The sequence below is a fragment of the Musa acuminata genome, chromosome BXJ1-11, assembly GCF_036884655.1.
Source record: "Musa acuminata AAA Group cultivar baxijiao chromosome BXJ1-11, Cavendish_Baxijiao_AAA, whole genome shotgun sequence".
Classification (NCBI taxonomy): Eukaryota; Viridiplantae; Streptophyta; class Magnoliopsida; order Zingiberales; family Musaceae; genus Musa; species Musa acuminata.
Genome location: NC_088337.1, coordinates 30,301,814 through 30,322,123, shown reverse-complemented (window position 1 = coordinate 30,322,123; position 20,310 = coordinate 30,301,814). Strand labels below are relative to the sequence as shown.

The 20,310-nt window shown below is 46.7% G+C and overlaps 3 protein-coding genes across 3 annotated transcripts; 1 reads left to right on the top strand and 2 right to left on the bottom strand.

Annotated features, from left to right (window-relative positions):
* Positions 1–2,372: 2,372 nt before the first annotated feature.
* Positions 2,373–7,215, bottom strand: LOC103972064 (homeobox-leucine zipper protein ROC5). The gene is made up of 9 exons (XM_009386259.3): positions 6,593–7,215; positions 6,292–6,515; positions 6,084–6,201; positions 5,280–5,981; positions 5,099–5,200; positions 4,783–4,998; positions 3,856–4,030; positions 3,395–3,765; positions 2,373–3,136 (listed from the first exon to the last, which is right to left on the bottom strand). The coding sequence occupies exons 1-9, from the start codon at positions 6,728–6,730 to the stop codon at positions 2,789–2,791; spliced, it is 2,394 nt and encodes a 797-aa protein (XP_009384534.2). The 5' UTR covers positions 6,731–7,215; the 3' UTR covers positions 2,373–2,788.
* Positions 7,216–11,994: 4,779 nt separating this feature from the next.
* On the top strand, positions 11,995–15,789 carry LOC103972062 (RHOMBOID-like protein 2). The gene is made up of 5 exons (XM_009386256.3): positions 11,995–12,562; positions 13,421–13,584; positions 13,698–13,861; positions 13,958–14,208; positions 15,475–15,789. Exons 1-5 carry the CDS (start codon positions 12,243–12,245, stop codon positions 15,584–15,586), a joined length of 1,011 nt encoding a protein of 336 aa, XP_009384531.2. The 5' UTR covers positions 11,995–12,242; the 3' UTR covers positions 15,587–15,789.
* A 1,293-nt stretch (positions 15,790–17,082) lies between these two features.
* On the bottom strand, positions 17,083–20,021 carry LOC103972061 (probable methyltransferase PMT15). Its single transcript, XM_009386254.3, has 5 exons — positions 19,189–20,021; positions 18,501–18,711; positions 17,727–18,417; positions 17,575–17,652; positions 17,083–17,493 (listed from the first exon to the last, which is right to left on the bottom strand). The coding sequence occupies exons 1-5, from the start codon at positions 19,870–19,872 to the stop codon at positions 17,250–17,252; spliced, it is 1,908 nt and encodes a 635-aa protein (XP_009384529.2). The 5' UTR covers positions 19,873–20,021; the 3' UTR covers positions 17,083–17,249.
* Between the last annotated feature and the right edge of the window lie 289 nt (positions 20,022–20,310).

Here is a 20,310-nt window from a genome sequence, read left to right as displayed (position 1 = left end):
GACTAGTTCGGAAGGTGGCGACAAGAGCTTGAGCTGTGAGCTCACATGCTTTGGGGCGTAGTTTAAGCATTTGAATCCGCAGCTAATGTGATTAGACTATAGGATTGTGCTGTGGTTGACCATTCGAGTAGTGTGTTAGGATTTCACTCGATAAGTGCCCCCCCAAATCATGATTCAAATTGATGGGCCAAACTCGTGCTTTGGGCTTCTATGAGTCACCATATACTTCCACTTTATAATTAAAGAAATAACATATAGTGTTGATGAAAATATGAAACATAATATCTTGAAACCATCAAATCGAGCATTAAAGAAAATGAACAAACTAAAAGACTCCTAATTAAGGCTAACCAGAATAAACGAACAATTTGAAACAGTTCTTCGACCTAATTTAGAATACGAGAACCGATTGAAGATGTATCTTTACCAAAAAGATATAGGCATGTTGTGGACAAGTGTGGACGTTGTCGACGAACAAACGTACCGTGGCTGATGAGTCAGCATGGCCTGGTCTACAAGTCGATGTCGAGAGTCTTCTGTTGGTCGAGCTAGATGCCGAGTTTGATCGGGCCCTCGCGATGGGATCTTGATCAGTGTCTCACGGTCCGGGTATCAGTTGATGGCTTGCCTTGGGGACATCAGTTGGTGACTTCCAAGGTTGGGATGCTCGCGGGTCATGAGTGGTCGCTTTCCTACAAAAATGACCTTCGTCGGGTGATTCTTGATTTTGGCCCCTCCGACGAGCAAGTCAGTGGTGGGTTGAATTGTTTTTTTTTTACTCTTCCTGGCCGGATGCCGACCAAGGGCTTTTATACAATTGTACGAGAGTCGGTTGCACACGGGTTCGATATGGCCCCTGATCTTCAAGAGTTGAGACGACACTTCTAACCTGCCACCGTCTCAAGACGCGTGGTGTGGCATCAAACAGCACCGCCCCGAATTTTCGGGACGGGACATATCGAACAGCGTCTCGGTACAGATTCTGACTTGGCGTGTGGGGGTGTTCCCCTTGTTGATTCTCGGGTTGGCGTGGTGGTACGTGGGTTGAACGATGCCTTGATACGTATGGCATCGACTGTGACGTATCTTGGATCCAAAATATGCCTTATCAGATGTAATCGACATGGCATACAATGTCGCATTCGGATGCGAAATCTTATGGATTATGCTTTCAAAATAAGACAATATGATGGATCAGTTTCTTATAATGACATGAAAAGGTGCCTCCATTTGTGACAATGATGCCAAATTTCACCCTTACTAGATTGATAAGTTTGATTTGACCGGATCGATTTTTAAATGAAATGATGAGGATTTTAAAGGTGTACTTCACGAGGTCATGTAATACTTAAATTAAGATCAATTGAATGTTGAAATATAAGTGCTTTTATAGAGTGTTGCATTATTAGAGATGAAATCCTTTTTTGTAATTATTATCTAAACTATTGAAATTGATTAGTATATTAAGATTTCTACTGTCAATGTGTTAGTAGAATAAAGAATTCTATCACAAGAGTCATCGAAAAGCAAAAAAAAAAAAAAGTAATTAAGATTTATTTTTTATAAATATTATTTTTTGATTTTGATTAAGGAAAGGAGATATGGAGAAATACTTTTGGTACTTTTGGATTTTTAATAAAAAAATATTTTTTAAAATTTTTAAAAAATATGAGAGAAAATATATAATTTTTTTATATTTATGTAAAAAAATTTATATCCGAGTGAGGATAACTTAAGATCTTATAATTAATGTCATGTGATAAAGAAATTGATTCTACGTGAATATATATATATATATATATATATATATATATATATATATATAGGGATTTGTTAAGTTAATCTTATGATCTTTTTATTTTTCTCTAACGTAAATAATATATTATTAGGATAGAATTTTTATTTCACTGTCATTGATGTAAAATATGCATTATTATGTTAGTTAGGAAAAGAGAGGAACATTTGGTGGTTGCATGGAGACTGCATTGGTGGAAATAAGTAGGGATATGACCCGCTACGTCCTCTGCCATCAAACACGTGCATGCATGTCCATGCACGAAAAGATTCCCTCGGTAAACAAAAGATATCAATGTTGTCCTTCCTCCACTTCTCTAAGTAGTAATGATAAGTTTCGTATGAATCAAAGCCAGCATCCACCATCATCCATCAAATATCGTGCCCTCTTAATGGGATCTCATTCATGTCGAGTAGCTGCACTTATTAACGCCACTATTTATCCTTCCTCTTCATTGAGGCGATGGCTTCAACCATCTTTTGTACCCTCCTCATCAATACATCACTTGCATCGACCTCCCTTTTGTGCCATTTATTACCCCCGCCATGAGTTGGGTTCCCGTGAGAAGCGTACATGGTTAAATCCAACTTCGATCTATGATAAATATGATAGGTTAATACATTCCCATATGTTACTGCAAACAAGCAAGTAAAACGATCAATGTCTGAATACGTTCACGTACAATCAAATAGCAAAGATTACAGCGTCGTCTTCCACAAGGAAATCCAAACTCGCTGGGAGAAGGGAACACTACAACACCAACGGGACGCGGCTGGGGATCGAGCAACAGCTTTTGAGAGGTAGAGAGAGAGAGAGAGAGTCAATGCCCGAACCACCACCATTGCTCGGTGTTAAGGATTATGGACTGCGCCCAGGGCTTGCAGTTGGCCATACTTCCTTACCACATAGCAAAGGTTCTTCGCTCGCGCGGTTCGTTCTTGACTCAACCCATGGCCACGGCACTCTCCCCACCACCGCTGGATCCCGTCTCTGTTACGGCTCGCAGTTGAGCGCCGCCTTGATCTTTTGGACGGTGCACGATATGAGGTTGTTGACGGTCTCCACCGACTCCACCGTCAGTTTCGCCGTTGGCTGACTGTTCACCAGGATCTGGAACGCCACCGTCAGCAGCGAGCCCCCGGCCTTGTGCGCACCGCCGCCGCCGCCGTCCGGGAGGATGGCGAAGCCGGAGGGGAGGAGGGCGACGTAGGCGGAGTCGCCGCCGCTCATGACGAGGTGCATGGCCGGGGTGTCCACCGGCGCGTACACCACCAATGATCCCGACGCGTCCGTGCACGTCTCCTGCAGTATCAGCATGCTGCTCTGGCTTGCACTCACGGCCTGCATGGAACCCATGTTATGGCAGTCATATAACCTGGATCAGTAGTGATCGCAGCCAAATTATATATGTATAAGATGAATCGAGTGTGAGAGAAGGCTTCTGAAGCTAAAATAGCTAGGCATCATGTCAGAACAGTAGAAGAAACGACGGCATTGTGTCTGTCCTTCATATGTCAAATCTAATGGTAGTACTGTATCTTTTCGGAGAAGAAAAGGAACAGGCCACCACAGTGCGTATCGAAGTGGGAAAATACTGACGCTGGCACGGAGAAGGGAAACGGCGTTGCCGGTGTTCTGGCCCTTGGCGATGTGGGCCATCTCCTGCATTGGCCCGCCGTTGGAGAGGATGTCCCACTGGCTCCGGAGTTGCTCGTTGCGGAGGAAGTCGAACAGGCGCTGTGGCGAGAGCGGGAGCCACACCGAGGTAGCGGCGCTGAGAACCACGCCCGGCGGCTCCCCTGGGTCGGCCACGCTCTGCCTCGTCATCACCCGCACGTCCTCCCCGATGTTGACCCCTCCGCCCAGCTTGTTCCACTCGCGAGCCGACGACGCGCAGACCCCCGCGCAGAAGTTGTCGGTCATCCGCTGCGCCAGCTTCAGCATGCTCCTCCGCCCGCTCGGCGTCACCGCTGTCGCGGCAATCCCGTGGGGCAAGTCAAATACTGAATTATATGAACTACCTCTTAAGACAACACATTCATTATTCGCATGAGACTCACCGGTGTTGTCATCGTGGGAGAGGGAGGAGGACATGAGGATGGCGAGGGACTGGCACTGGCGCTGGAGTGTCGCGACCCAGCGGCGTGCGCCGAGGGCCAAACCGGAGCGCAGCAGCGGGCGGTACAGCGGGTGAACTGTAGTCTCGTCGTACTCGGCGTGCTCCACCCATGTGACCTGCGCACCACCCTCGTCGTTAGTTCATTAATTCCTCAGTCTGCTAGGTTGACGCTACAGTGCACCTGCTGGACCTGGAGATCACCACATCTCATGGTCGCCAGTGCACGTTATCACTAAGAGACAGCTTAATCTGTCAACCACCATGGAAACTCGAGACTTCAAAGAAAAACGCCAGAAGCTTTGACCACCATAACCAATCCATGATATCCCCAATAGATGGACGGAATTTTCTACCATTAGACCCTATTAAAAGAGGGCGTATTAATGAATCTTTAGGGGAGGAAGTCAAGACCGGGAATACAAGAAACCCATGTCCGAAGGAAAGGAGTCGCGGTTCGCGAGGGAGTAGCCATTTTTAGCACCAATCCGCGGGAGTTGGGAACAGCCAGAGGAGAGACTTCCCACAAAATAATGAGATAGGTAGCACAAACGAGACACCTACGAATTGAATGCGGACAGAGAGCAATCCACGGGCGAGGCTCTCAAGGTGGTAGAAGAAGCATCTAAACATATAAAGAAAGAAGCACCAGAAACAAGGGTGAAGAAGAGATGACCGAATTATATTGATGGTAGCGTGGACGCGCGACCCAAATAGATTTGGGAGCACGAGCTTAGGCTTGACTTCTAAATCTCTATTAAAACATCACGCCCAACACACATAGAACTGCTTATGGTTAGTGCAAGATGCTACTGAAACGTGAGTAATGTGTTCCAGAGGGGGGAGTGGGCAAGTAGAGGGATTTTATTACCTTGGAATACCCATTAGGCATATCTTGCACTACGCACCCAGAAGGAAGCCTGCAGCATGTCATTTTAGCCGGAGGAGCAGACGGGTTGCCTCTAATTCCGTCGATGGAAACGTCGACTATGGCCCAAGCGCCCTCGGACAACTGCTTGCAGAACCTAAGGAAACTGACATCCCGAACGGGAACCAAGGGAGAGAGAACTTGGAGCTCCGCATGCATCTGGTGACACCAAAAGAAGTCGGTATCAGACTCGATACCCATGAACGAATGAGTAGTTGGTGCAAGATTGCTTAAGCAGCTGCAGGACAAATGAACTCACAAGCTGGAGTGCACCGTTTCTAGTCGCGGCCATGCCGCTGGAGATCACGTCTGCAGCGGTCGCTTTTGCGATCACAGAAGGGAACATATCTGCCCATCGAGCCTGCCCATGGATCATATAAGAACTTGGATTCACGTGCGTCTGCACTGGTAAAACGATGCATAGATTAAAGCTAGCTTACAGCGTCCATGAGAGTCTCGACGAGGGCTGAGCTGTTGATGATGACCAAGCCGGTCTCCCTGGTGGCCTCCGACGCGAAACCATTGGGCTTGGCCCCAACGCACCGAGGGAAGCACCGGTCGTACTCGACGTAGTTCAGTGTTTCCCTCCCCGCGTCCAAGCTCGGGATCCACAGAGGCTCCTCCATCTCGGCCATCTTCACCAGTTCATCCATGGCAGCGAGTGCAAGCTCCAAGAACACGAACTTCTCCTGGGACGTGTCCACCCCACCGATGGCTCCAGCGCCGAGAGCCCGCCCGGGGGTTATTACGGTGCCTAGAGGGCTTGAGGTTCCAGAGGTGAAATCAGCCAGCGGAGGCAAGGTAGCGGCCGCCACCGAACCGAGGCCGGCAAAGCCATTCGTACCGACCGCGAGCTCCAGCGAAGAGTTCGGGGTCGGGAGAGCGAGTGGGCCGGCCAAGGCAGACACGGGCTTGCCGAGGAACTTCCCGGCAAGGGCGCAGACCCGGTCGAGCTCATCCTTCAGGCGAGCATACTCGATTCTCAGGTGCTGCTCCTCGAGAGAGATCTCGCCGAGCACCACGGGGCCACCGCAGTTGCAGCACATGGGGTTCCTCATGGCCTCTCTGATGGACAGGTTCTCCGCTCGAAGCTTATCGTTCTCTTGCTTGAGGATGCTGTTCTCGTACCGCTCCATCTGGGTCTGGTTTCCATGATTCGCAAGCACGTCAGGAAAGAGGGGAAACACAACCCAAAAAAAACGAGATTTTTATAACAGAGAAGAACTCAGGCAAGAGCAAAATGCCTTCATCTGTGTTCGCCGGTTCTGGAACCAGAACTTGACCTGGCGAGGCTCCAAACAGAGCCTCTTGCTGAGCTCCATCCTTTGCTTCTCGTCGGGGTGGGGGCATTCCTTGAAAAGGCTAGAAACAGAAGATTCAAACGAGTTGTTTTCCTTTGGGAAACGAGGGCAGAATCAAACGATACGAGGTCGATGCAAATGGATCTCTTACGCTTCCAGCTCCTGGATCTGCTGAGGGGTGTGGCGGTGGTATTTCTTCTTCTTCCGGGGATTCTCTAGCTCCAAATCGTCTTCAGATCCGCCTTCCAGATTATCGCTCCCTGATCTGCTATCGTTCTCATCTTGCTTTCTCCGACGAGCCGAATCCAGGTCTTCTCCGTCTCCTCCGACGGCGGGGACCAAGTTTCGATCCCTGTGCGCGTCCAAGTTCGTTTGCTGCGGAAAGACACCAAAACCGCTCCAAGAAAGCGAACAATACGGGATAAAGAAGGAGACAAGAAACGGTGGGTTACCAGGGCGAGGGAGAGGCCTGGGGAGCTGAATATGGACTTATGGAGTGAGGGCGAGAGGAGGGGCGGGTGGGAGATGGCGCCGGCGGGCAAAGCGGCGGAGCTGCCATACGGCATGTCGAACAAACCCCCGAAACTCATCAAAGATGTCCTTTTCGCTCTTCTTGAAGTGGCTTCCTTCTCCTTCGAAAGCACCTTGTCCCCCTCCAAGGATCACCGTGGCCTGTGCTAGATCTAACGAGAGCACTCGTCTTCCGAACAATCCATCTGGGATGTGCAGCAACAACTAAACAGGACAAAGCGAAATCTAAAAAAAGGGGAAGAAAACACTAAGAAAGAAAGCGCAAAAGAGATCTAAAGGATAGGCGAGAGAAGGCAAAAGCATCAGCTGTGGCATGAACAAATGCCTCCAACTCCCTCTCGGTGTCCTAAGTTTTATGGGGTAGAAAGAAAGAGAAGGAAGCCAAGCATAAACACTAGCGCCCTCGCGACACCGTGACCCCAACCCACCCCGGCCAGAGACAGAAGAAAGAAGCTACAGAACCCCAAGCTTTCCTCTTCCCTCCACGACTGGGTGCCTTTTCCCCAGTACCCGAGCTTTTACAAGCTCAGAAATGGTGGGAGGCGTACAGTGGGTGAGCCCAAGACAGAGGGGAAGGCCATCTTTATATGTGGGGACTCCGATGCCGCAGAAATCAAACAAAAAGGTAATCTTTTTAGGGAGATAGAGGAAAGGGTGAGCTCAGTAGAAACAAAGTAAGAAAGTGGTCCGTTGACTGTTCCCTCTGTCGTCCTCGTAAACGGCGGATGAAAAGTCCACACCGAATCAAAGCTTCGCCTCGGAAGTAATGATGCAAATAAACGAGATTTTATAGATTTATGCAAAAACATCAAAGCAATGATGGGAATGAAACACCACATTTTTTGACATTTTAAGGGAAATATGCATGAAATATTCCCCTGCAACGAAATAGCGGCCCTTTTCCACGCCATCGCCACACCCTCCCTCCCTTCTCCTCGACTGCAGCGTCACTGGAAAGAAGTCCAAAAGCCCGCAGAGTTGATAGAAATGGCAGGCCGACAGTGGCTCCGACGCATTTCTCGTCTGCTCCCCCTCCTTCCGTTTCCCCTCAGGCGTCCTCAACTCACACAAAGCGACGAGAAGCGAAGCAAGAAAACGATAGGAGAAAGCCAAAGCCAAATGTCGTGTCGTCTGACCTCTCGCTTCAGCAGACGACTCCTTCGCTCACTCCTTTCACACCACCACAAGTCAATGCGTGCGTAACAGAAAGTGAAATTTTCTCAGATAATTAGCAGACGAAAAACCAAAAAAAAAAAACAGACTTTCTCGACTTGTCGACCGTACGATCTTAATCGGACGAACGCGGCATGGCGATGGGGGGATTCGGGAAACACCTAATGGCCTGGTCAAAGCTCGGTGGGAAAGAGGCTTTCAGGTGATTAATGAGTGGACCAGGATGCGGAGGGCCGATCACTACCGTTGGTTTCCGGATCAAGGGTGTAGGATCGTCGTCTAATGTGTGCCTTCCGTGTACCAGCTTGTCATTACCAATGGCGTCCATCAATGTTTATCGCCCATCCATTTAATTTTCTTCGAGTTCTTTTTGTGATTCGATAAACATTCCTCGTGGTTGGAAGCATGCACACTAAGTTGTTTTCTTCTCTCAAGATTTCATTAAATTATATTCATAATGTCATTAGCGAAGAATTACCATACCTTGATAACTTGTGGTCACCATCACCGTAGAACCAGTGGTGGCCTCGTCGGCTATCAGTTCCTATTAAGAAGTATGGATTAGTATGTGCAGCTTAAATTGGAATACGACTCATATCTAACATTCGAGATAGATGGTGGACTTATATGACATGCCCCTCGAGAAATATAAAGATTTCAAGACGTTTATGTTCATATAATAAAATAGAAAATTGAGATGATTTCAAAGAAGATGCAAAAAAGACAGGCCGACTAATCAATACATAACGACAGTCGATGATTGTGATGCACATAGGATTTTTTCTTCTGATGTCCACACCATTTGAGTAGATCAAGAAAAACAAAAAGTCTACCCACATCGATTCCATGCTTTGAGAATGCAGATTCAATTCCGTGCATGTTTGTATGATGATTCCTTGCGTGTTACTACGAATATAAAACCTGCAAACTTTGTCCTTAAGCTTAACATGTAATCTTACCTATGTCGGAAAATATTTATTTGTGGGTGATGACAATAGGATATTTCACTTTGATCGTTGTCAATCCATATAAACTTCATGAATCCGTAATCCACTGTATGTGATTTGATGTGTCTCTACACTTTGATCCTTGGCAAACAAAAGTACATGCCATAACGTGGCACATGAACGACAAGAAGCCATTTAAGTTCCACGCAAAGCTCCAACCATCTCACTGTACCTCAGCTCATCGCTTCTCCATGGCATGCTGTCACTGAAACTTTCCTGCAGGCGTGGGCCAACTTCTGCGTGAGACGAGAAGGATTTCCATGCACAGTTGGTCCCGTCATGGGTTGGCAAGTGTTGCCCGCAAAGGGGACGTTGGCCGTGGATAAGACTGGAACTGCACCCAGTGAGAGAAGAACACGATGGCGTCTGTAGTCTACATGGGCAAGGAGTCTCCGTCAACGAGAAGAAGACAAGGTTATAATGCATATGGTTTGGGACCTCCACCGCCAGCTTATCGCCGGTTCACATTTGCGAGTTGACAGCGAATACTACGACAGTACTCTCAGCCCAGGCTGGTGCAATCAATCTCTGCTCCAAGGGATGCACCCGTCCCGCAGTGAGATCGGCTTAAAAGACATTAGATATCATTCTCTCGTGGAAGATTTGGATTTGACCTCTCTGTGTTCCTCGTTCAAAGACATCACCGTGTGCTTCACTGCTCGAGCGTCTCCATCTGCAAAACTGTTTGCGATCAACATCGAAACGGAGAGGAGCAAAATTGGACTTGGAATCTCAACTCTCGGACTTTGGGCGGGTGGGAACAGTGGACGGGCGGCTAAGACGGCTAACGTTCGTCCTTTTGTAGGACCTTCGAACAGTGGGAGGAGTAAATCGTGTCCATGCTTCATGATGCCGGGTGTATACGTGTTCATGATCATGCATTGAGGCGCGTGCGAAGACATGATTGATGCCTTTAAGATTCTCATCATGGGATATGAACGGCAGGATTTCGTGCGATTTTGTTGTTGCTTCAGAACCACCCACTGCCGTGGGCTAACTCTGGACCGGGTCACGACATAAGGCTCGGGCCGGACCCGAAAACCTGGGCTTGTGAGTGACTCATTTCTGCATTGAATCCAATCACGTCTTCAAATTCGCATCCAGAATTTTACAGGGAAAAACAGAAAATTAGCATACAATTAAGTGCCAGACCGAATTATTCATGAAAGCAGGGATGGCACGAGCCTATGTTCACGAGTATTCGACTCTCCTTTATGGTTCAATCGGAATAAGTTTTAATGTCGTGGACTGAGAGTCGATACGACTCGATCCTGAAAATGCATAAGTTTTAATGTCGTGGGCTGAGAGTCGATACGACTCGATCCTGAAAATGCATGATCGTTCTCTGAAAAATCCTCCCAAGCAAAATGGGAGACATGAGTTAAATAAGGGCAAGGGTCGCTTTGAGGTGATCTATGAGCTTACAAGGTTGTCCCAAGAGGGACTTGAGTGAGCTCGATTTCTTCGATGCCATGTACAACAAGTTAGTGTTGGGTAGAGATTTTCAACTCGACTTTTCTGACACTTCGATTAGTTTTGAGTGGGGACAACGATTTTTTCGAGATCCAAAATTTGATCCATATTAAACATCAAGAATCAATTTTTATACTTACCAAGCTTTCAGGATGTGACCATGATTGATAAAAACTACTAGTACTTCTTTTGATAGTATATGCATGCGGACAATCCCTCGATACGATCCCCGTGGCATGGGTCAATTGGTACAATCTCATAAGGTATAGGTTAGATGATACGATCTCGTAAGGCACGGGTGGATTGGTATGATTTTCCACGAGGCAATGTAGAGCCATACACCACCTGCAATGCCACGCTAGCAGAGAAGGATCAAGATGGTGTCAACTATCAACTCAGTCGTCTGCTATGTCAAGTAAATGTTTCGTTGTCTTCTACGTCAACTCCTTGATCACGATTGATATCTTAATATTTCCCCAAAGTTTGAACAACCAATCAGATTAAAATGTCGATGCAAAGCAAATAATTGAACATGAAATTGCGCCCCATAACTCATAGTAACGAGAGGCATGAATGCCATTATCATTACAATTACAATGGATTACACATCAATCGGACAGGATTTAAAATGGAATCGCCTATGGGTGCTCGACAGAACCCGTGAAATCGTCTGAAACACAAGGAAAGAAATAAGTGCACATATGTACGGGTCGTGCGAGTTCCATTTCCTCCAACCCGGACAGCTACTGTTCCTTCCCGTGGAAACCGCGTACCAGCAGCAGCAGTAGTAGTCGTGAAGCGATGGCTCCTCCTCCCTCAGCTGTCCCACCTAAACCGCGTCAGTTGCAGTTTGGCAAACGTCTGTGGGCTTAGGATTCTTCCCTTTCTGTTCTTATCGATCTTATCGAGCTGTCCTTACTACCTCTCCTTTTTGCAGCTCTCACGATGCAATTATTTTTCTTGAGGTATTAATCCCATTCATGTATAGGGCTCAGACTGCTGAACTGCAATCGAGTCGATCAAGACATATCGGCAAAATCCAAAGCAATGTGGTTGTCTTCCGCGGGCCAGCTTTTCGCTTACTTGGGAAGACGGCCTCAGCGACTCATCACCCAACCATCCGTACACATCGCATCCCTCCACACCACCACCAACCAACGCCATTCTTCGACGCGTAGAAATCGACTGATGATTGGGAAGAGATGAGATAGTCGTGGTCGGCCACTGTTCCAATCTTTTATCCGCCGAGTGTGTTGACCGCCGAGCGCAAACCCATTGATCTCATTGACTGCCAAAACCTTAAGCTACGAGTTGCAGGCGTAGCCGGCAACACGCATCGAGTACAAGTGTGTGGCTTTTCTTTCGAGGTAGGAAGAGACGACAGGGTGTCAAAACACGCAGCTTCGACGCCACGAGTTACAGCGTACAGCACGCGGTTTGCAGGCATCTTCTTCTTCCTTCTTTCCTCCGATTAATATGGGCTTATGTTCGACATCATTTGGGCCTAAAAAGTGTCATTCCTCTGAAAAAGTAGTATTGCCTGTAAAGGAAGCTAAATGTTAAAGCAGATAAAAAATGCAAGTTTTGCTGTACACTGTGAACAAGGAAACAGAACATGCTACATACACTAACTTGCCTATAAAGCCTCTTTAAGACACAAACCCAATTCCAAGTCGAGTCTTGTCTTGGTAGAGGCTGTGGAGGAAACTAGCACACCACCGTCTCTTTCTCTTCTGCTGTTCTTTCCCCCCCCCCCCGCCCCCCTCATCTGAGCCAAATCTGTCGATCTGTTACTCTTCTTCCAAGCAAAGCTGTTGTTTTTCTGGTTTGTTCTCTCGTTATAACCCTTTGCCCCTCTTCTCCCGTCACTGCTCGTAGCCAATCCGTGGGATCGATAGGGCTTAGAGCGGCACCGGCCATGTCCACCGTCGACGTCGAGAGGGGCGCCGCCGCCGCAAGTGGGAAGACCAGGGGAGCCGTGGCCAACGGCTACCGCATCCCGGGGAACTACCAGTCGCAGTTCTACTACGATCCCGGGGCGTCGGTGGAGCGGGAGTGGACGTCGTGGATCGTGCCCCTGGTCGTGGTGGCGAACGTCGCCATGTTTGTGGCCACGATGTACATCAACAACTGCCCTGGCCACCGGAACATCTACGGTTCCTGTGTCGCCGGATTCCTCCACCGGTTCTCCTTCCAGCCCCTCCGCGAGAACCCCCTCTTCGGGCCCTCGTCCTCGACGTACGTCCCTGTTTCCGTACCCGTCTCACTCTTTCCTTGTTCAATCGATGATAAATTTGCGATTTGTTTGGCTCTGACTGCACATACGTGATAGATCTGGAAGGAAGAGGGTAATTTAACAAGATAAATGCACCCTATTTCTTCAAATTTTTAGGAAAAAAGACAAATTTGAAGTCAAGCTGACTTTTTTTTCCCCATTTTTTGAAGATCCTTATTCCTTCTCATGTTTTCTCTTTTCTGTAGAAATTGAGTGCTTTTTGGTGTTCATTATGTCCTGTTTTTGGATGGACAACAACTTGTGGGAAATAAATATTCGCCCATTTTCTTATTAACTACCACCAAATTCGCTTTCAATATCTGCTTGTTTAATGGGTGGTAGCACGAGATCAAAATTCTCTCCGCTGCTTGCTTATTTCAATGGCTGCATTCTTCTACTGCTAATTCTGGTCTAGAATGCATGGCCAACAGCTAAAGAGGCTTCAAGTGATTCATGTGAACTTTTTGGCAGGCCATATTTGCAGAGGACTAACAATTTAGCTGTGGCTAGAATCAGGCTGCTGAAATTGATATCCTTGACAAGCGATGGTCATGACATCCACTGGATAGCCTCCTGATCTTCCATATTTATAGATGAAATCGGCTCATTACATCCTTCTAACCGCATCTCTCTTTCTCGCTGCTATCAGCATTAACCAAAGAATCTTATCATCAATGTTTGCTCTTCATGGATGTTTGTATTCCAAGTGGTGCTGATTTTTTATGAAGAGCATGTCTTTAGTGCCTTAGTGTAATTAGGCATACAAGTATATGGGAAAGTGTTCACTCACACTTGGATCTGTTTCTCGTTTGACTTGCCAGATTGCAGAAGTTGGGTGCTCTAGAATGGGACAAGGTGGTCCACCAGCATCAAGGATGGCGGCTTGTGACTTGCATGTGGTTGCATGCTGGTCTTATACATCTTCTAGCAAACATGCTAAGCCTGGTTTTTATTGGGATTCGCCTTGAACAGCAATTTGGATTTGGTAAGCACTATGTTAGATGTATTTTATGCATTGTGAGATCTTTTTTGTTTCATATTTTTAGTTCATATTGTGATATCATTCCCGGGCTAAAGCTTCTATGACCGTCTTTGCAGTCCGGATTGGTATAATATACCTACTTTCTGGATTAGGTGGTAGCATTCTGTCATCTCTTTTCATCAGGAATAGTATTTCTGTTGGTGCCTCCGGTGCTTTGTTCGGACTTCTTGGAGCAATGCTGTCAGAACTAATCACAAACTGGACCATTTATACAAACAAGGTACAAGTCAATTTATTTAGCTCACATTGTCTGTGGCATATTCTTTCTTTACAAATTATCTGATACATAGTTTTTTCTTGGCATTTTCTTTTGTAGGCTGCTGCTATGTTAACTCTATTGGTCATCATTGTGATCAACTTGGCTGTTGGAATATTACCACATGTTGATAATTATGCACACATTGGAGGATTTTTGACAGGTTTTCTCCTTGGCTTTGTGTTGTTGCTCCAACCTCGGTTGGGTTGGTTGGAACGCCGCAATCTGCCTCCTGCAGATCGGGTTAAATCGAAATATATCGCATACCAGTACATATTAGGGGTGATCGCACTGGTTTTGCTAGTTGCTGGGTAAGCATTTTCTCACTAAAGCTTTGCTAATTTCAATTTCCCATGCATGTTAGAGATATTAAAATCAGCACTTTGCTTGTATTATTAGACTCCTTGTAATGGATGAATTTGATGTTTCTGCGGCAAAACCGTGACTCACCACTGGCTTATTCGAGTTGATGATCCACACATTTCATTGTGGTTTACTTGGAACACAAACACACCCAAATTCTAGTGATTTAGGTTATCACCTAGAGTGAACTGGGAACATTGAAGATCATGATTAACGTATTATTGATTTGGATATTTTACAAAGTGATTTAACCTAGCGAAAACCAAGTTGGTTATATATATGTAGCCACTACCAGGTAGAATTAGAAATACCAGGGGATTACCATAGGACAGTCAAGCATAGTTGTTTACATGTTAGCGGTCAGCTTTCAGAAAATATTTGACATTCACTCTAAAATGCCATGAAAATTAATTAGGCAATCCACAAACTCATTAACTCTAGCAGAAAGTTAGGCACTCATTAAAAATTAGGTTGATTGGAATGCCTGCAAGTATACATCTCATTACTTTGGACCTTGAAAAGATGGATAATAAAGAAGCAATGAGAAACTCAGATGACTTTGATGCTTGTGTGGTTGATGTACGTGACGGTCAAACTTCTGCTGTCAATTGATTTTCTTATCTCATCCTGTAATTACAAGAAGCAAATTGACATGATGACTGCTGACGTCAAAAGCGGAGGACAAATAAACATGAAAAGTAGGAGCCAGATGGCGAGAAATGGATAGCTGTCTCCAAACCTTGAGCTAGAGTTAGGGTTGTAACAATAGAGATCTTTCAAGAAATCATGTATGATTTTAGAAATGGCATTTTAATGAACTGAGAACTCCGCAGGAGTTTTAAATTGAATTTATATAGTTATTGAATTTTTCGCAAGTTATTAAGGATGCAATAACTGTTTTTAGTTCTATAGATTTTTCTGTTCATTTGAATTTTATATGACACTCGTATCTGAATTTATTCTGTTACATGATAAAAATAGTATTGAAATTAAATGTTGGGAGCCATGAGTTACCCATGTTAATGCATGTGCAAATCTAGGTTACAACTCACTGTCCATTTGATCCATGAAATCAAGGTTAGAATTTTAGCAACTGATGCTTTCTTGACTACTTTGTTTATGATTGCGATTATTTTGAGAACAAATATAAAGTTGTTGCTGAGGAAGTAGATTGATGCTCACATCTGAATCGATGCTCTTACTTTTTTCGCCAGATTTATTGTTGGCTTGGTAATGCTATTCCGAGGAGTGAATGGGAATGATCATTGTCACTGGTGTCACTACCTGAGTTGTGTGCCGACGTCTCGATGGAATTGCGGAAACTGAAGAAAGAAGAACTTGGCGACAGGAGTAATGCCTAGATTTTTTATGTTTCTTCTGTAAAATTCATCAGACATTTATACTTGAGTGTTATCCTATGTTCCAGTTATTTGTTCATGGTTACAAGCAGATCGAGATTGATTACCGGATATTGGAGTGATTGACTACAAGTTCTACCATCACATGGAATTTGATGTAATTTCATGGTCTACGATTCTTCCAACGGATTCCCAGACATTTTTATTGTCGTGTATGAGTGTAGGATCCAAGTCACTTTTGCATTCAAATTTACAACCACCAAATCTATGCGGAGATGAATCATCCAAACGCTTTGCCTCAGATTACAACCTTGAAAGCACCTTCAATCTTAATGGCTTATTAAACTAGCTATAAAATCATCACCTAAATTGGACAGGACGAATGTCACTGGCAAATCATTGTAAAAGCCAATAACACATGACTTGTTTTGTTATCATTAATCATAACACAAAGGAAACATCGATCACTCTATCAACAAAACTTCATTTAAAATTCAACCAGTAAAAAGTTCCTAACCTAATCCAATTGATTGAAGTCCTTCTAGCTAAGTTATAAAAGAACAAAAAAGAGAAAAGCGGGAGGCAACAAACTGTGCAGAAGGATTTACGTGGTTGATCCAAGAATCATTGGTTGTATATCATTTGTGTGCACGAGCCTGTCATGTTTATATTGCAACTGAGACTTATGCTTCCAGTACGCCTCTATGATTAGTTCATCTTTGATTAGTACATGAGTTGCGGCTGGGTTGTACATGAAACAAGCTTAGAGGCACCGAAATGAGAGAGAAGTCACCTCTCTCTCTCTCTCTCTCTCTCTCTCTCTCTCTCACATCTTTGAATTCATTTACACCTTAATCACCTCTCTCTCTCACATCTTTGAATTCATTTACACCTTAATCTTTTTTTAGTTGATTTGGATAGAACTAGAACTTTCAATTTAAATTTTAATTCTAGGAATCGGATCCAAACTATCATTTCCTGATTTCGATTAATTTAAGTTTAATAGGTGTTGGTGGCCCTCCATGTTCATTGCATGGCAAAAAGCAACGTAATGCGAGCCAATTGCTGTCCCCAAGACAGAAGAATCCCTACCATTAAAAGTACAGTTCCTCTAATGCTCCATTTTCCACTCAGATGTCGCACATGACAGTCTCTATCAGGCAGCTGTAGTTAACCTAAATGGTTTGCATGGCCCAAGATCGTCACTTCCCACAAGCTCTTCAGTGTTTGACCTCTAACAAAGTCTGTCATGTTACATCAAAAACACGTTAGCTTGTCTAATAATCGATGTGTCTTGGACCATTCAAATATGGCGTCTGTAGCCATGGGCAAGACACACTTTATTCTGTGTCCTGGTCGAGGAGCACCCTGCACCAACAAGGACAAAAACAAGGAAGACAGAGACTCTCAACCACTCTTCCTTCTGTCAACAGAGAGATGTATGGCGATGAGAGATTAGAAGAGTTGGCAGACCCACAATTCTGCTATTATTGCTGCTGAAATATCGAATAGCATGATGATAAGAAACCTCAAATCCTCATCAAATGGAATATGCAAGCTAGAGATTCACTTTCTACTGTTAATGTCAGCTCCACAAAATTATAGGCTGAAAGAAATATAGAAAATGAATGCTAGGCAGATCCGTTTGGCTGTTCTTGGTTTTGGTCTGGTGCTGTCCAATACGTCTTCACCACCACAAGAAGCTTCTCCCTCTGATGCGGGCCGTCTTCGTGATCGGCGATTTCGCTATCCCATCTCATTCCATCCGTGACGCTCTTGATCTTAATTAAGACATCGACGTCGTCCCTAACGATCACCGTCCCCTCGGGCCTAAGGATTCGATCCATCTCCAACAGTATGTCTTCCATTTCACATCTGTGCAGCAGAAACCAGCACTGTAACTTGGAACCAAGGCAGAGGTAGAACTGAGAAGAGCAGAATTATAATCCTCTGTACCTGCCCTTGTAGAGACTGAACACCCAATCTGCATGAAGGAGATCATATGTCCTCGGGTATGTAGACATTGCCTCGCACCTGCAATGAATTGACATGTAGCAGCAGAAGCGCATGAGACCGGCGGTAGACAACTCGGTTTGATTGGAACTCACCAGTCCTGATAGGTTCCGATCAGCCCGCGCTCGTAGATGACTCCGAGTGTGTTGGTGTTGGCCGCGGTCGGGACGACGTTCATGACCCAAACTGGGTCATCAATTAGGGCGGCAGCAAACCCACCAAACTTAGCGTTCATGTCGAGCAGATTCCGATATCTACCCTTCTGCCCCAGCTGGTTGATCACTGTCCTGTAGTACCCGAGTCTCTTCTTCCATAGCTCGGTGTCTTGCCTAAACGTTTCTGGTGTAACTCCATCCGGGCTTCCACTAGCAATCCTTGGTGGCACCGCCGTCAGTCTCTCGGGCCACTTCTTCAGTTCCCCGCCGGCGATCTCTCTGATGCCGGTCACCTCGGGCAGGGGTGTGATGCAAGTCTCCATCTTGGTATACCAAGCGGCGTCAGGATTCTGACCTTGGCAGAACTGCGGTGACTTGATGACCTTCCTACTGGCTTTGCAGTGGATGTGATTGGTTGGTTTCTGCCAAACTGCAATGTCTTCCTTCTCCCTCAGCTTCTTCCAGCAGAGGCTCCTGGCGACGGCTTCGATGACAGATTGCTCGGCGCTCAAGTCCGCCTCGGTTCTCTTCCACCCCTTCCACTGCCGCTTCCAGTTGATCGGCGGTCCCGACAGGATCCAGTAGCCACCAGGTCGCAAGACGCGGTCGACTTCGATCAAGTACTGCCCATCTGTTTGCATATATTAACCAAACTTCTAAGAGCGAGATGGCAAAGAAGGAGGATTCAGAGGTGAAAGGAGTGGATATGGTTACCGTAGAGATGCCATGGGATGAGGCACCGAGAGCAATGAGCCATGTCGAACGCCCTGGAGGGGTAGGGGAGGCGGTTGGAGGCGAGCACACCGATCATGGCTGGGACGCCGCGCTCCAGCGCGAACTGGACTTGGGCCTCGTGGGAGTCCCTCGGCGCAAAGGACATCGTTAGAATGTTGCGTGATAGAAGGTAAGCTCCCCAGCTCGCCACCTGCACTCGCCGTGGCCAAATAAACGAAGTCAGGAGACACAGCCTCGAGAGTCACCATTGCTACCGAGAAGAAGGTTGGTGAGTTGCTATGGCACGTACGAGTCACCGAGTTGACTCGGCGAACCAGCACCTCAACAACGAGAGTTGACTTTGACTCACGAGTGAATCCGATGAAGAACACTAGTGGAAACGAAGCAGAAATCCCGCCAATTTTGAAGTAAAAAGAAGGTAATTTTTGGTGCTATATTTTTTTATTGAACAGATTGGATGAAATTATCAATCAAATTGCTGGTTGATTGACGACAGAAATACCACTCCACGCTCACAAAACGAGATCTTTTTCTCTTCTTTATGCCCAAAATCCAAGCTTTAGCGGGGAATCGGGTTGACTGCCCCGATCCCACTGCCACGTTGGTCACTGAAGCAAGAGGAGCCGATGAGAACATGGGAAGAAGGAGAGCAGTTGGGAACACTCACCCCGCAGCCGGTGTCTATGGCCGTCCGGATGGACCCATCACGCAGCGGAATGAGCCGGTCGATGTCGTCGATGTACGCGTCGGCGCCGTCCGGGAACATGGTTCCTCCGCCGGGGAACAGGAACTTGTCCCTGTCGACCCGGATCCAGTTTTGGACCGCCTTCTCGACCGTGAGCTCATTGTGCGGCACGTTCGCGAACCACGCGGCGTCCCTGCTTGCCGGCCACGGGAATGGGTTCCTGTACCCCGCCGGCGCCGGGACCAGGCACTTGAGGAGCTCCCCCTTCTCCGGGCAGTGCCGCTCCCGGTAGATCAGCCGGTCGCGGTCGAACCGCAGCGACCGGTCCCGGTCCTCGCAGGGCGTGTACTCGGAGTACTTTGCGTCGCAGGCGGTGAACTCCCGCGCCGCCGGTATCGCCGCGTCGGACTCGTCGGCCGCGTGGTGTGCGGCGAAGTCCAGCGTCGGCGCGCCGCCTACGACGAACGAGGCGTCGGTGGCCTTCCTGTCGCAGGAGATAGCGGTAAGTACTGTGGCGCCACCGATGTGCTGCCAGATGCCGAGCAAGTACGAGGCGGAGCAGAACATGGCGACGACGACCAGGGGAACGAAGTTAATCCGCTTCCAACATGGCTGGCACAGCTTCCACACGTCGGAGTAGGGTTTTGCCCCGCCCCCCATCCTCATAAACCACCAAAAAGGCGTCACCTTTGGTACTCTGGACTATCACCGAAGACGAAGAGAATAGTGACAGAAGAAAGATGAAGAGAGGGAGGAGTGAAGTAGGCAAATGTTTCCGTCAATAAAGAAAGCTTGTTCCTTCAGAAAGAAATATGATATGTTGAGGGTTGCTTGGATGCATGTGAGAGAAGGGCGACTACCCAAGAACAAGTGGCATTACAATAAGGCAGCGATGCCTTCTCCGGTAGAATTTCGGGCTTAACGATTTCGGTGGGACATGGGGGAATGCTTATGTGGGTGAGTCCATCTGGAATTATTAGCTTATCAGCTCAGGGGATACCTGGGCACGGAGACGCCGCTGCCGATGGACTCTGGACATCACTTGGGAGCAGAAGGAATTGGTAGTGGCAGAAAGAGAGCGAGAGAGAGAGAGGGCGGCTGAGC